This window comes from Sander lucioperca, chromosome 4, assembly GCF_008315115.2.
Source record: "Sander lucioperca isolate FBNREF2018 chromosome 4, SLUC_FBN_1.2, whole genome shotgun sequence".
NCBI classification, from domain to species: Eukaryota; Metazoa; Chordata; class Actinopteri; order Perciformes; family Percidae; genus Sander; species Sander lucioperca.
This window is the reverse complement of record NC_050176.1, coordinates 4,912,596-4,927,403: the sequence shown is the minus strand read 5'-3', so window position 1 is coordinate 4,927,403 and position 14,808 is coordinate 4,912,596. Positions and strand designations below refer to the sequence as shown.

At 40.6% G+C, this 14,808-nt stretch overlaps 2 protein-coding genes across 3 annotated transcripts in view; both read right to left on the bottom strand.

The window, feature by feature from the left end:
* Positions 1–756: 756 nt before the first annotated feature.
* Positions 757–6,431, bottom strand: psmb3 (proteasome 20S subunit beta 3). Its single transcript, XM_031284456.2, has 6 exons — positions 6,194–6,431; positions 4,767–4,951; positions 3,953–4,060; positions 3,642–3,819; positions 1,004–1,098; positions 757–916 (listed from the first exon to the last, which is right to left on the bottom strand). Exons 1-6 carry the CDS (start codon positions 6,194–6,196, stop codon positions 868–870), a joined length of 618 nt encoding a protein of 205 aa, XP_031140316.1. The 5' UTR covers positions 6,197–6,431; the 3' UTR covers positions 757–867.
* A 906-nt stretch (positions 6,432–7,337) lies between these two features.
* cwc25 (CWC25 spliceosome associated protein homolog) overlaps positions 7,338–14,808 on the bottom strand; it is a 9,294-nt gene continuing 1,823 nt past the window's right edge. The window contains exons 3-10 of one of the 2 annotated variants that reach the window (XR_004897145.1): positions 14,603–14,808; positions 14,440–14,509; positions 13,953–14,110; positions 13,725–13,797; positions 12,354–12,559; positions 9,867–10,034; positions 8,318–8,539; positions 7,338–8,219 (exon numbers count right to left, since the gene is read on the bottom strand). The exon at positions 14,603–14,808 is cut by the window's right edge and continues 31 nt beyond it. Coding sequence is in view for 1 of the 2 variants with exons in the window: in XM_031284555.2 (XP_031140415.1) it covers positions 8,428–8,539; positions 9,867–10,034; positions 12,354–12,559; positions 13,725–13,797; positions 13,953–14,110; positions 14,440–14,509; positions 14,603–14,808 (993 nt within the window). In the remaining variant the exon portion in view is untranslated. The other variant, XM_031284555.2, reaches the window with a different exon arrangement.

The window sequence follows — 14,808 nt, the reverse complement described above, 5'->3', positions numbered from 1 at the left end:
ACGTGTCAAACAGTTGTACAGTAACAAAAGTTTTTATTTAGGTCACGTGATCAACAACCAAGCTATCTCCGTGACAACTGACCTAACTCCATCTACGAAGGAAGACTGAGGTGCAGTTGAAAACTCCAGAAAAAGCTAGAATGGACCCTGAGTTAGGCTGTCAAAACACCACAAAACAACCCATTAAGCAATACTATTTCACTAAACGGTAATAAGGTTGAGTCAGGTTACATTGAAGGGGAACTCCAAGTCATTTCATATTGCACTTCCATAGACTTTGGGGAGATTTTACAAAGAAAGATCAAAGCCAAAATATCCAAACGTTTACTACCTAGTATGGGTCAAGTTCCGAAAAAGCTGTATTATACATTTTCCATAACGCAGAATTGACAAGACTGGCCCCTGCAGGCTTTTCTCGGACAAAATGTCAGATAAGTGTTAAGGAATGTCTCTTTGCAGTGTGTTATTAGTCTGGATGCTACTTGTAGCTTGACACGCTGTTAAACTGAGTTAAGTTTCTGTAATGTCACCACTCCAAACCTACTTTTTTTGAACTGGTGTACAGTCCAAGCTAGCTGTAATATAAAATAAAAAAGAAAGGTTAAAGTATTTTCAGGTGGGCCAACCCTGCTGGTGCTGTCTCTTTCATTTTAATTCCAGTTGCCAAGACTTACTTGGCAACTGGAATTGAATGAAACAAAGAGATCTGAAAAGTAGCAGTGTAGTGCAGTTCTTCCACCAATAACATCAGTCAAGTTCAATGTTTAAACCTATGTTGATTTATTGAAGAAAAAAAACGACAGTACAAGCATTGTTATTATTTTTATACAAAACATCCGTGTTGAAGTGCGGGGAGAAACAGAAGCTCTAGTCCATCCTGGCTTTAAGGGTCCGTGTGGTGATCTTGTCTTTCTCGCTGCCACAGAAAAGAAAAAGTTGTCACAAACTGCAAATCTGTCATTCCTCCTAACCTTTGCATACTGTACTTCATTACTGAACTTACATGACATGTACAACGACTCCCATACCAGACACTGCATCTCTATCAACTGCATTCAGCATGGCCTGGGAGATGGTCTCAAACAGGTCCTCGGGTTCCTGCACGATCAAAAACAAACACCCGTGACTTTTTTTTTAAAGCAGCCATATTATGCTCATTTTCAGGTTCATAATTGTATTTTAAGGTTGTACCAGAATAGGTTTACATGGTTTAATTTTCAAAAAACACCATATTTTTGTTGTACTGCACCGCTCTCTCTCACTGCTGCAGATCCTCTTTTCAGCTGGTCTCTGTTTTAGCTACAGAGTGAGACCTCTTTTCTTCTTCTTCTTCTGTACTATCTTTGATTGCACTGCACATGCCCAGTAGCTCAGATGTAGATCATGTCAGCTAGCTAGCTCCATAGACAGTAAAAGAAAGGCTGTTTCTACAACTTCAGTCAGTTACAAGGCAGGATTAGCTGGGAGACTTCTAAATGAGGGCGCACATGGAAGTAGTTCTTTTGTAGATTATGGTGAACTTGTGTGTGTTGTAGCAGTGCTTTGCTACTGAGAACGAGGTAGCATGCTAGCATTAGCATGCTAGCGTTAGCATTAGCGTTAGCATGCTAACACTACGAGCTAATGGTTGCGGTTAGCCTGCTCGTTTCGGCTTGTGACGTCACAAGCCGTGCCGATTTTGAACAGCTCACCCGGAGACTGAAGGCAGGACACATTCAGAAACCGTATCTCACTCTAAACAGCATGGATGGATTTTTTTCAAAGTTTGTATGTGTGTGGAAGCACCAGAGACACAACATAACACCCCAAATCCCAGAAAAAGTGATTTTTTCATAATATGGGCACTTTAACTGAAGAATACTTGTGGCCAGAATAACTGAACCCTAGCTAGACCTCACATAGTGCACAAGAGGATGAAAACTAGCCACTGCGGTACAAATGGCATAAACAGTCAAAGCAGCAGATTTATACCTCCTGTAAAGTTGAACGCTGTGTGAACAAACCCGTCTGATCTTGTAAATCTCTGCCCCAAAACTTAGATCTTGATCATTTTACCAATACCACATATTTAAAGCTAGTAGTAACAGGGTTTTTCCCTTAACATTACAACAAAAATGTTTACACCTAAACTATTTTATACCTTTTTTGGAGCACCGGTACTTGATAGACCACCGTTTTTCGATAATAATACATTATAATAGTATCTATACTTTGTGTTTATATTTAGAATAAATAAACAAACCAATCACTGCACTGTTCTATATCAGAGGCCTGAACTACGACGCAAGATTTGGCGTTAATGAGGTAACTTCAGGTTCAACCCAGGGTTTTGTGTATCACGACGGTGGATCACTTGTTACCGGGTTCAATCGCCGTGGTAACTTATGCTGAACACCTAACCTGGTCGGGAGCATTATGGTTATGTTGGAGATTAGAGATCAACCGGTGTAAAAGCACCGCCTACTGGCCAATCAATACTCAGTTGATAACGTGTCACCGTTCTTAGAAGAGAGAGAGAGAGAGAGAGAGAGATAGAGAGAGAGATAGAGAGACATTCCCTAATGGGTACTTTTATGAAAGATATAGATTTTCAGCAGAGTGAATATACGTAATAGGCTATTTGTCGGCTTCTTGAGCCGTGTGTTGCCGATGCGACACATTGGTTTGAATTATGTTTTTATATTTACTCTCACGATTGCTTCCCACTGCCAGGGTTGCAACTGAAATAACAGGCTAAAGCAACGACAGTTTATGAAAGCACAAGTGTAATTATGGTCAGATCTTGGTCCTGACTGATGGGGAAGTGATATTGATAAGCATTGTGATTTATGCATCTACAGCGTCGGCTATTTTTTAGCCAGCTTTCCTCCTGTTTTAGGAAGCAGCGACTGTATTGCGTTTTGCCTGTAAAACCGTGTCTGTGTTTTTCATATTTATGTAGAATTATAGTTTGCTCTTCTTATGTAAAATATGCGGCTCTGGTAGATGTTTGCGATTGGCTGTGCAAACACCGCCTCTTTTATGTGAACGCGCGCGCCACTGGATAGGGAAACCCTGAGTTGATTGAACTAGTTGTTAACCAGCATCGTGGCACAGCTTATGCGGGACCGCGGTTGTTAGGTTAGGTGAAGCCGGGTAACTGAAAGAAATCCAGGGCATGTTGATCTGGATTCGTAGTAAAGGCCTCTGGTCACGGCATGTTTCTCCCACATACAGCAGCATTGTTTACTGTGGTTACTGCAGCGGCAAAAGACATATCTGGCTCTACTAGTAGTGCTGAAAATTTTCAAGCGATACCCAGCCCTAGAAATAAACGGTTTGTTACGGTTGTCTAAAATAATGCAAAAACTTGAAATTTAAAGATAACTACGTTATTTACTAAAAGGCCTGGGGGAGAGGAGGAAAGAGAGAGGTTAAAGACTATAATAGGCTATTTTACCATCTTTAGACCACGACAGTAACTCAGTATGGGGCAATTTAATATACTGTCAATGTCATGTAGGATCCTGCAAAGATCATATACGTGCAAAATTAGGGGAATACTCATTTGCACATAAATAAACTGGTAGTAACTGTTGTTTAGCAGCCTGCACGCAACCTACAGGCAGAAGAGGGGCCTTCAAACTTCACACACTACTTACCATGTCTGGCTCCCACAAAGATTCACACATGCCGTACATCTGCTCTGAGCAGGTGCCGCTCACAACAAAGTCTTCTGTCACCATGGGGCAGCCAATCAGATCCAAGGAGCAGATGAATGGCTCCGAGGTTTTGGGGTCTAGTCCGGCAATCACAGGCTCGATGTAGTATGGCCCAAACCTAATGAAACATTAACCAGATGATCTTTTACCTTCTACGCATATTCTAGGCAAAGGCGAACGGTGCAGCTTGTAAGTCGGACATAGTTCTTGTGTACACTAACATGGGTCTGTATTAAGTTCAGTTCACTAACCTCCTTTCATACAACAGGTTGGACACCATGCTCATGAAGGTCTTGGGCTTGATCTGGCGACCCTCCTTCAGCTCATACAGGTTCAGTCGGAATTTAAGCCTCTGGGATCTACACAAAACGTAAAGACATCCATCACTCCTGAGACATTTTACATTTCATGATACTTAGAAAAAAGTCACAGAGAATGCTATTTTTTACCCCTTTCCTAGGTGTGACTAACAACTTTACTAATACCACAGTTTCCCCTAAACAGTAATGGTAGAGTCTGCAACTACAACACTGTCATTCTCAGGGATACATTGTTAATGTGGTATGGACCTTTTTCACGGCAGACATGTTGACATGTCATAGTAGGAAAAGCACAGGTGTATTCAAAACCATTAATGATGGCTGCATTCCACTTAGGAGAGGCCCTGGTATGGTGCATGCTGACTCACTGAAATAGCTTACTGGGACACTTGATGGAATTGAGCCATTGTTAAAGGTTATCAATTTCAGCCGTGCTTTTCCTACTATGACAAGTCAAAATGTCTGCTGTGAAAAAGGGCCATTGAACTTAAGACTCCCGGCTTTCTCTACAGTAGTGTTACCCTGATTTTCCACTGGGCACACCTGAAAACAGACCTGGCGCGTATCTTTAGCGGAGCCGTGGCGCGGCTGATGGAATATCAAGGATTGACTTGAATCGCTGCGATTGCTTACGCGGCGCATTCCGGAACACAGCGTAGACGCGCCCGGTGGAAAATAGGGGCTAGTCTTACCAATACATAGGATCTGAAAGTTTTTGAGAGAAATACGTGTTAAACACACTCACACTGTCTGAACGTCAGTGGCCAGTCCAGCCAGCCCGATGTACAGCTTCTCTCCCATGGGGAAGATCTTCTGGAAATCTGTGGTGACCATCTGAGCCTGAATGCCAAATCTCCGGTCTGCTGCTATCGCTACGCAGTTCTTCCCCCGCATGGCCATGACGGCCCCTCCATTATAGGACATAATAGACTGGAAGAGGAAGAAGAAAGGTAAGTACGTCAAAGCTCAAACAGTTAAAAGATAAATCAATTAGTCAATTTACAAAAAAATGTATCAGCAACATTCTATCAATCAATTAATTCATTGTTAGTCAGTTAGGCTCTATGAGATGTAAGCGTGTTTGAAATTATTTCGGATATTTTATTGACCAAACAATCAATTGCTTGACTGGTAAAATAAAAGGCACATTCATTGACCATAAATAATAATTAGAAGTTCAGTTGAGGCCTTATGATGGAGCATAAACGAAGATTCACAATACAAGAATGAAAAAGGCAGAAATAAGAATCTCAACCACAGGCCACGAATATATGTGTGTAACATACAAATAATATATATGTTTGCTCTCAAAATAGAATATGACTGAAATCTATTTATTACATCATGTTTAAAAACTAAAAAACGTGTCCGTTTAATGCATCAGGATGATTTCTAACCCACATATGTAAACAACGAACAGTGATTTAAAATAACTCAAACTGTAGCATTAACTAACTTAAGAAATAACTAACATAAAATGTGTAGTTATAGAGCATAAACAGTGGACCAACGTCTGAAATATCACGCCTGATACATAACAAATGATATTTAGGTAAAAACGTCTGACTGAGTTGTTAACACATTGTAGCTGGTTGTTAGTTTTCTGCTGACAGTATTTTATGTAGCTAGTCTATGACAGTAATGTAACTTATTAGCTTTAACGCTATATTATCCCGTTGCTAACTGTTAGCTACATTTAGTTGATGCTTCAGCCAACCAAGCTGACAATGTCTAATCAAACGTCAGATGGTGACACAAACAGAGCTAACGTTACAGCAGTTCACTTACCTCAGTTAAAGAATCAAAATGTCATTTAAAGTGAATTCAGGAAAGGATATTAACCCACCGTACACAATACAACGTTAGCTCATGTGCAGCTAAGTAAGCTAACGTTAAGTAGTAAGCTAGCTAGCTTTCCGGCTATCGCCGGCTACTATCAACATGTATTCTTCTGTGTCGTTAAATGAAACTAATTGTAAATCTCAGGAACCAAGCGTTAGCCTTCAGAGAATTTTAGCTAACGTTAATTTTTGTGAGCATGCTAGAGATGCCTATGAGCTAACCTTAGCAACATTAGCTTAGCTAGCTTTTGCAACTGCCTTGTTAACTGGTTAATTTTGGCATTTTACCTAAACCACTGTTCACATATGATCGAATGTTAGGTGTTCTTACCATCGCGAAGGCGTTTCAGTATGTTCCCTAATGCTAGAACTTGCAAACTCCACTTCTACTTAGCTAATATGAATGACTGCTCGTTACTTTCTAGAATGACTACACGATTTAGAAGAAACACAGAGATCAGACTAGCTTGATTCTCCTACGACATCTCTTGCGCAGAGGTCATTGGCTGGATGAACGGCACTGATGTAAAGCGCAGCTGTCATTGGAGGAGGCGAACCGTGCATGCATAGTTTGTTCGAGGCGTGTTAAAGTGAAATTAAAACCGGGTTTCCAGGTTTCTTTTTTTGTTGTTGAATTTTTGAAGATGCTTTTAAAACTGGATTGTCACTGTCAAGCAGGCTTGTATAAAGTACTTGAAAGCAATACATTAGTAAAAGTACAAGTATCCCAACCCGATACCGGATAAGCGGACGAAGATGGATGGATGGACAAGTATCTTACTTTGGTAGAAGTCAAAGTCACCTTTTAGAAGTAATTTTATGATATTAAATGTACATTTTACAAAAGTAAAAAATTTAAAAAAACTTTGATTATGAACTTTATTGGGGCTTCCTCATAGTGAAGCATAATATTCAGGGTTACCACACCTTCTTAAACATCAAATTCAAAGTCTGACATCAATAAAGAGAAAAACAGAAACAGAATTTTCATTTTTTGTTCACTCCAACGTAAGAATTATTCTTGCAAGTAACGAGGAATGAAGATATCATGCTTAGGGGAAATGTAGAGGAGTATACATTTTATTTAGGATACGTAGTGGAGTAAAAGTGAACGTTTCCAGAAATATAAATAATGAAGTAAAGTACAGCTACGTGAAAATTCTACTTAAATACAGTAACAAAGTATTTGTACCTAAATGTATTAGCACCACCCTGTTTAATGAGGGTTTGAGTAATTAAAAAACCTACTTTTACAACAGCAAATTGAATTCTCACTGTACATCCTGATATAACAGGCCCTGTGTTCAAAATAAGGTGAGATCTGTTTTATCAGTAACAAACAACAAAACAGAGGCCATTTGTTTCGTGTGACCTGCAACTGTTTTATTAATAAAGGGCGTGTTGAGGTAAATATATGGCCACGTTTATGTTTGAAAGTGGGTTTTATCTAGCAGTATCTGAACGACAGAGTATCCCCAGTGACAACATACGTTTATTTCAATAAGCGAAAACAAATAATGGAGCTCTGGAAATATGTTTTTTTTATTACATTTGCAACTCACAGGAGTACACCAAGTAACAAACATATACTACAAAAACCTTATTAGATAAAAGCAGGTCCTATTATACTGTAAAAATTAAAACAATATACTGTACAAAGTCCAGATCACGTGAACTTTAAAGGGGTATTGGCTTTTAAGAAAAGTAACTAAAACAGATTAGCCGTCATAGTCTGAAATATACCGTTGCGGAAACTATTTTTCAAAATAAAAGCCACAGTTAGGCATGGGGCCATGTAGTTCCTTGTTTGATCGCATGACACCATCCATCCTCGTACACATCTGCTTCAATACATTAAAGAGACAGATAAAGGTGTGGGTGGCTTAGGGTCCTTGCACACTGAGACCGACATTTTTGGACGTTAAAGGTCCCATGGCATGAAAATTTCTCTTTATGAGGTTTTTTAACATTAATATGCGTTCCCCCAGCCTGCCTATGGTCCCCCAGTAGATAGAAATGGTGATAGATGTAAACCGAGCCCTGGGTGTCCTGCTCTGCCTTTGATGAAATGAACGCTCAGATGGGCCGATCTGGAATCTTCCCCTTTGAGGTCATAAGGGGCAAGGTTACCCCCCCTTTCTCTGCTTTGCCCGCTCAAGATAGTCTGTCAACAGGTCAGATGGTAATATCCAGTAGGTTGATGAGGAAGAGAATGAATAGAGGGAGAGGGGAATATGAGAACAGACAGGAAAAAGGAGAGCAACAGTGTAGTGATGGCGACAGAGAGAGAGAGGGCAGCGCAACTCTTTCAGAGCGACGGCAGCGTCACATTATATATTGTTTTTGCGATTTTTTTATTTCTTTTTTTTCTCTCGCAACGGATTACTTAATACGCATCAGACTCAATGTGTAAGGTTTCTGTGTGTGATGAATTTTTAGGAAGACAGATACGAAAAAAACGCATACCATAATTTCGGACTCGGTGTGCAAGGACCTTTACTCTTGCCAAGGCCTTTTTTCCCCCCAATCAGTTCAGTTTATCTGTATGATACACGTGTTGAGTCTTCATCTCTTCATGAAGTTGTCCAGGGAGGCTGCGGTCCTCTGAATGGAGTGGATGTTCCTCTTCACCCGGTCCTCTACGGAAGAGCTGGCAGCGCTCTCCAGCTTCATGTTACTGCAAGAGGGAAAGGTGAGTGTTACTGGAGCTAAAGAAATTAAACATGCAAGACTGTACTGACCTGGACGCATTCAAATCACTCATCAAAACAAAGCTCTTCAGATTAGCCTTCCGCCTACAATAGTCTCACATAGTGTCCACTGTCAGGTACTGGTTTTATTGGTTCAATTGCTTTTTATATGCTTGTTTTATGTGTTGGTATTGCTTCATCAGTTTTTAATGTGCTGCTTTTACTGTAAAGTGTCTTTGAGTACCACGTAAAGCGCTATATAAATAAAATGTATTATTATTATTATTATTATTGAAGGTGAAAAATGAAAGACATCAGTAGGATATTATGTGTGGATTTAAGACAGAATAATAATAATAATAATTCAGTAATAGTAAAATCCCACAGTCACACCCTCTGATCAGACTGATTTCATGAAATGGAGTATGTATGACTGAATTACATTACCTTGCGATTGCGTGTCAATTTACGCCGTAGCGAGTAGTATGAAAGGGCGGAAATCTGTGTAGGTAGGCTGGTCGGGGTGGTGGATGGGTCAAACACAGGACTTTCACCCAGGACACCAGGGATCGTGTCCCCCGCGTGTGGCGTTTCCTTAAAGCCAACCCCGTTGTTCTTTTCCTAAACCCAACCGTAGATTTCTTCTCGATAGCCAGAAAGCTAGCTAGCTTACTACTTAACGTTAGCTTACTTAGCTGCACATGAGCTAACGTTGTATTGTGTACGGTGGGTTAATATCCTTTCCTGAATTCACTTTAAATGGCATTTTGATTCTTTAACTGAGGTAAGTGAACTGCTGTAACGTTAGCTCTGTTTGTGTCACCATCAGCTGACGTTTGATTAGACATTGTCAGCTTGGTTGGCTGAAGCATCAACTAAATGTAGCATGTAACAGTTAGCAATGAGAGAATAACACGGCAAGACGGCGGCAACACGCCAAGTGGCGTGTATGTTTACGCCCGCTGTATACAGCGTAGACATACACGCCGATAGCTCAAAATGCGTACAGATAACACGCCACTTGGCTTAAGAAAGTCGCCGTGTATGTTTACGCGAAGTCATGATGTCATGTTGCTCTGATTGGCTCGCCGTCGATCAGAAACTTACTGAATGAAGCCAGCATGGCGGTCATGCTTGGCACTTTATAAAAATAAAATGTATTATTATTATTATTATTATTATTATTGAAGGTGAAAAATGAAATACATCAGTAGGTCATTATGTGTGGATTTAAGACAGAATATTAATAATTTAATGATAGTAAAATCCCACAGTCACACCCGTGGATTGTCTCCGTGTCGCTCAGAAACTTACTGAATGAAGCCAGCGTGGCGTTCGTGCTTGGCATTTTGTTCCCGCTGCTTTTCCTGCTCGTCCTGCTTCTTGTATCTCCTCACGTTGTTCTCCCTGTCCTCCTCCCTCTGCTTGGCCTGGTCCATCATCTCCCGCCTCTTGCGCTCCAGCTCCTCTGCAGAGAGCTTCCTACATCAAACAGAAAAAAGAAAAAAACACGGGGAAATGACTGCTCCATTCAGCGTGGGTGGCGATTAAGACAATACAAGGCTCTGAAAAACAGATGATTATTTAAAAGACGTTTTCTGATTACCTTAACCTAGAATTGTATTATGCTTACTCGGACTTACCCATAGTCAGAGTAAGCATAATTGTTACGATAAGTGGAGTATGACTCAAAATATGTATTAAACAAAAAAAGATAGAGATATGGACATAGGCGCTGATTGATGTTTTCCTCCGTGGGTGCTCACGGGCGTTGCTCTTTAAAAAAAAAGTAGTCAAAAAAATGTCAGAACCATAGGAAATGGACAGCGGCCGACATGAATACACACGCCTATTAACTCAATAATAAAGCCGTAAAGTAGGCCATCTTTCAACTCAGGACAGCGCCACTGTATAGTGGGGGGATGGAGGGGTCACTAAAGAGGCGTTTTCATCCGAGAGACGCTGTGATTGGTGGAAAGGATATGGAGCAGGGGACTGACAGCGACGTAACCAGTCCCACTATGACAGACGCTCCACTTAGCACCAACTGCAACGTTTCATTTTAAATGAATGTAGCCTACTGGCAGTCTGGCACACGTGGGTGCTCAGTATTTTCCGTGGGTGCTCAAGCTCCGGAGCACCCACGGTATCGGCGCCTATGGATATGGCAGCAACATGACAGAGGATTTAAGATTGTACACAGGGAAACTCCAACATTGTAATCTAATGAGGAATGGGTGACTTCAGTCATTATCAGCACAACATTGAAAGATGAATGACGGAAGGAAGCAAGAAATCTTAATTTAAAAACTAGGGATCGACCAACTATCGGCCTGGCCAATTATCTGGGCCGATATTTGGCAATTTGCAGATTAGGTGTATCCTTGTTTTAAGTTAATTATTAAAACGTGCGCTACTTTGGCTCCGCTACAGCTCTGTAAGCAGTCTGCAACACCTGCAATAAACTGTTAGCAGGTTTAGACTTCAGGAAGCTATTTTTGTATTCATTTATTGATTTGACTGTATTGGATTTTTTAATGTGCATTATGTTTAGTGTTTCAGTTTTATTACATACAGTACTTGCCTGAAGTATTTAAACAAACTTTTGTGTTGGAGTTTGTAACTAGGGATGTCCCGATCAGATTTTTTTGCCCTCGAGTCCGAGTCATTTGATTTTGAGTATCTACCGATACCGAGTCCCGATCCGATACTTCTATAATAATTCAACTTTATAATACCTCCAGACCGCAGACATACTCGCGCTTTCCGCTTCAAGCTGCTTCCGTGTTCTACTTTGCCGGCATTTAACCAATAGCGTCTCTGCAACAAAGTGATGTCATGCTGCATGCGTTGCTGTTTCTGTGTGGAGTCAAAAGGGTCTAACTCTGTGCCACCGCATAACTATAGATGTGTTAAAAAATAATGAGAATATATATATATACATATATATCCTGATCGGGAGGTAACGTCAGATTCCGATCGAGTCTGAAACCACGTGATCGGGCCCGATTTCCGATCACGTGATCAGATCTGGACATCCCTTTTTGTAACATTCCAAAATGTTAATTTTGCCTGAAAGATTTTCATTAGTACTGTAAAAGCGTATCGGTTCCAAATATCCCTTATCAGTCCTTCCAGAAAAATGCAGAGTTTTTTGTGATTGTTGCGGGCAAAAATTCTTGATTATGCGGCACGGTTTCTTAAAAAATGCGATGGAATATGCGGGATATTTATGCAATTTTATGCGATAAAATTGCGGGAACTTGCAAAAACTGCGGTTTCATCATGGCTTCATCGCTAGGTTTGCAGCTTTTCGATGATGTTCACGTCGCGTAATTACGTCACTTCATAATGTTCCCATGGCAACGGGAAAATGGCTGCTCTTGTGTGAAGTAAACGCAACATTTTTCAACTTTCTGCTAATATATATGTGACTTTTTTGCAACGAAAATGCGGGGATTATGAAATCATGCAAGCCCCGCATATTTTGCCCAGAAATCGGCAATTTATGTGGTGAAAGTGCGGCGTATTTGAAAAAATGCGGCCCCCACATAAATATGCGGACTTTGGCTGATTATGCATTGAATTGTGCGATCGTATAATCGCGTTTTTCTGGAGGGACTGCCTTATCGATTTCATTAACTACAAATAATCGGTATCGATATCAGCCCTGAAAACCCAGTATTGGTCGACCCCTACTAAAAACGGTCTAAATTAGAACAATGTCAGTATTTGGACAACAGCCATCCTTTACAGGTGCAGTGCAGTGCCCAAACTTTCTGAAGCCTTGTGAAGTCTTACTTGGACACTGGGTGCCTCGGTCTGTGGTTCCGCGCTGTCTGTAGGCTGGAAGCTCTGGGCTCAACCTTCCTGTCGCCTCTGTGTGAGGAGGAAGAGTTGAGCTGGCTGTCCCTGTTGTTCCTGGGAGGTGATCGGGAGCGGCTCCTCTCGCGGCGCCCTGAGTGATTGGAGGGAGCGGAGGACTGGTGATGTCTGCCCGCGGGGAGCTGAGAGGGAAAACTTTACTGTTAGGACTTAGGGGTTCTGGTCCAGAACAAAATCAATAAAAAGAAAGAAAATAGGACCGGGTGATATAGGTGAAAATCAAACATCACAATATGTTTTACCAAACGCCTCAATTTCAATATTGCTACGATACTGTAGGGTTGACTATTCGTGTTTTCACAAAATATTAACACAATTAGTTTTGATAAATAGACCTTTTTCCACGGCAGACATGTTGACATGTCATAGTAGGAAAAGCACAGGTGTATTCAGAACCACTAATGATGGCTGCATTCCACTTAGGAGAGGTCCTGGTATGGTGCATGCTGACTCACTGAAATAGCTTACTGGGACACTTGATGGAATTGAGCCATCAATAAGGTTATCAATTTCAGCTGTGCTTTTCCTACTATGACAAGTCAAAATGTCTGCTGTGAAAAAGGGCCATTAGCCCATAAATAATGTGATTATAATGTCTAAGTGGGTAGAACAGCTAAAACAGGCTGGTAAGTTCAAAAATGACTTCACATTACTGTGAACCAGAGATCTTCAACAGGGGGTCCGGGGCCCCTAGGGGGTCCTCAGAGTTACTGCAGGGGGGGCCTCCAATTTTTTTGAACGTTTTTTTCAGTACAGAAAAATACCTCGCACATCTATAACGTGAGACAAGTAAGTCAAGGCCTGTAGGTAAGGTAGTCACTAAGGTAACCATCCACAGATACAGTTCATCCTAAGGATTCACTGTTCCACATTATCTTTACATTAAAACATGATTTATAAAATTATGCCAAAAATGATTATGCCAAATAGCTTAGTATAAGATATATATATATATATATATATATATATATATATATATATATATATATATATATATATATATATATATATATATATATATATATATATATATATGTATAAGGCTTTAGGCTGCCCTACACTTTATTGTAGGTCCAGTTTAATATGGAACCTCATATTATACAATATATGTAGTAGGGGCTCCCTGCTCCATCTCTCTGTTAAGGAGTCCTTGGCTTAAAAAATGTGAATGAAGACCCCTGCTGTAATGCAACCTTTAAAACCAGAAAAAGACAATATATACATTTATTATATATATATATAGCCCAGGCCTAATTAAAACTGTAAATGTTGATCCAAATAACTGACCAGTAGGCCGTAGCCCGGAAGATGATGGGAACGAGATTTGGTGTCTGCTGAAGATTCATCTCGTGAATGTAACCTAAAAATAGATCAAAAGGCGATAATTAAAACAGTTTGCACTAATTGGCTGAATTGAAACACGGTATTATGGCATTATACATCATGTCGGCACGCAGAAATCACAGACATACAGTAGTGAGTTCCAATTACTGCTTAAACAATCTCCTCGCATACCGGTGTTTTTTCTCGTCCTCCTCGTCTGAGCCGGAACTTGAACTCCTTCTCTTGTGCTTCTTCTCCTTTCTTCTCTCTTTGTCTTCTTTCCTCTGCTTCTCCTTCTTTTCCTTCTTCCTCTTCTTCTTCTTGTCTCTCTTGTCAAGATTCTGGCGCAGCTGTGGGGGAAAACAACCGATGTTTTACCATGACTTAAAAAAAATACTTGAGAATCTACCCTCTTCCTGATACGGTACCACTTTTCTAACACACAACTGCAGTTGTCTTTTTGTTGATAAAGTTAGTGGAAACATCACTGAACGCTGCCTAGAAGGACAATACATGTAAATGTCCGACATGAGTGAGTTGAGTCATTTAATGTAAAATAACTAAAATCTTTAAAAAAAAAAAAAAAGTGAGTGAAAGTTAGCATGTTAGTCAAATGTCAAAACATCTTAAGTTAAGAGGTCTTCAAAAATAAATCCATTACGCAAGTTAGTCATTTTACCATTTCTTTAATTTTCTTCATCTTCACTGGATTACTCAAGACTTCTCTCTTCTTTTCTTCCTCGCGTTTCCTTCAAAAAAAACAAACAAACCCAACAGATTAAACAATTGCAACTTTTCGCACATTTTCAGAACAACTGACGAGAGATACGAGACTTACTAACCTGATTTCAAACAGGGGATCTTCCCTGATCTTGGCAGCCAGGTCCAGGTTGGAGGCAGGAGTGGTGGGGTTGAAAATGGACCCCGGCAGGAGGCCAGTCTCCGCCGACGGACCACTCTCTGGCTCCTCGTATTGGTCGGTGATCTGCTTGTCAATGGAGCGTCCCAGCAGATACTCATCTCTGGACACCTGACCAGCAGGGCCCTG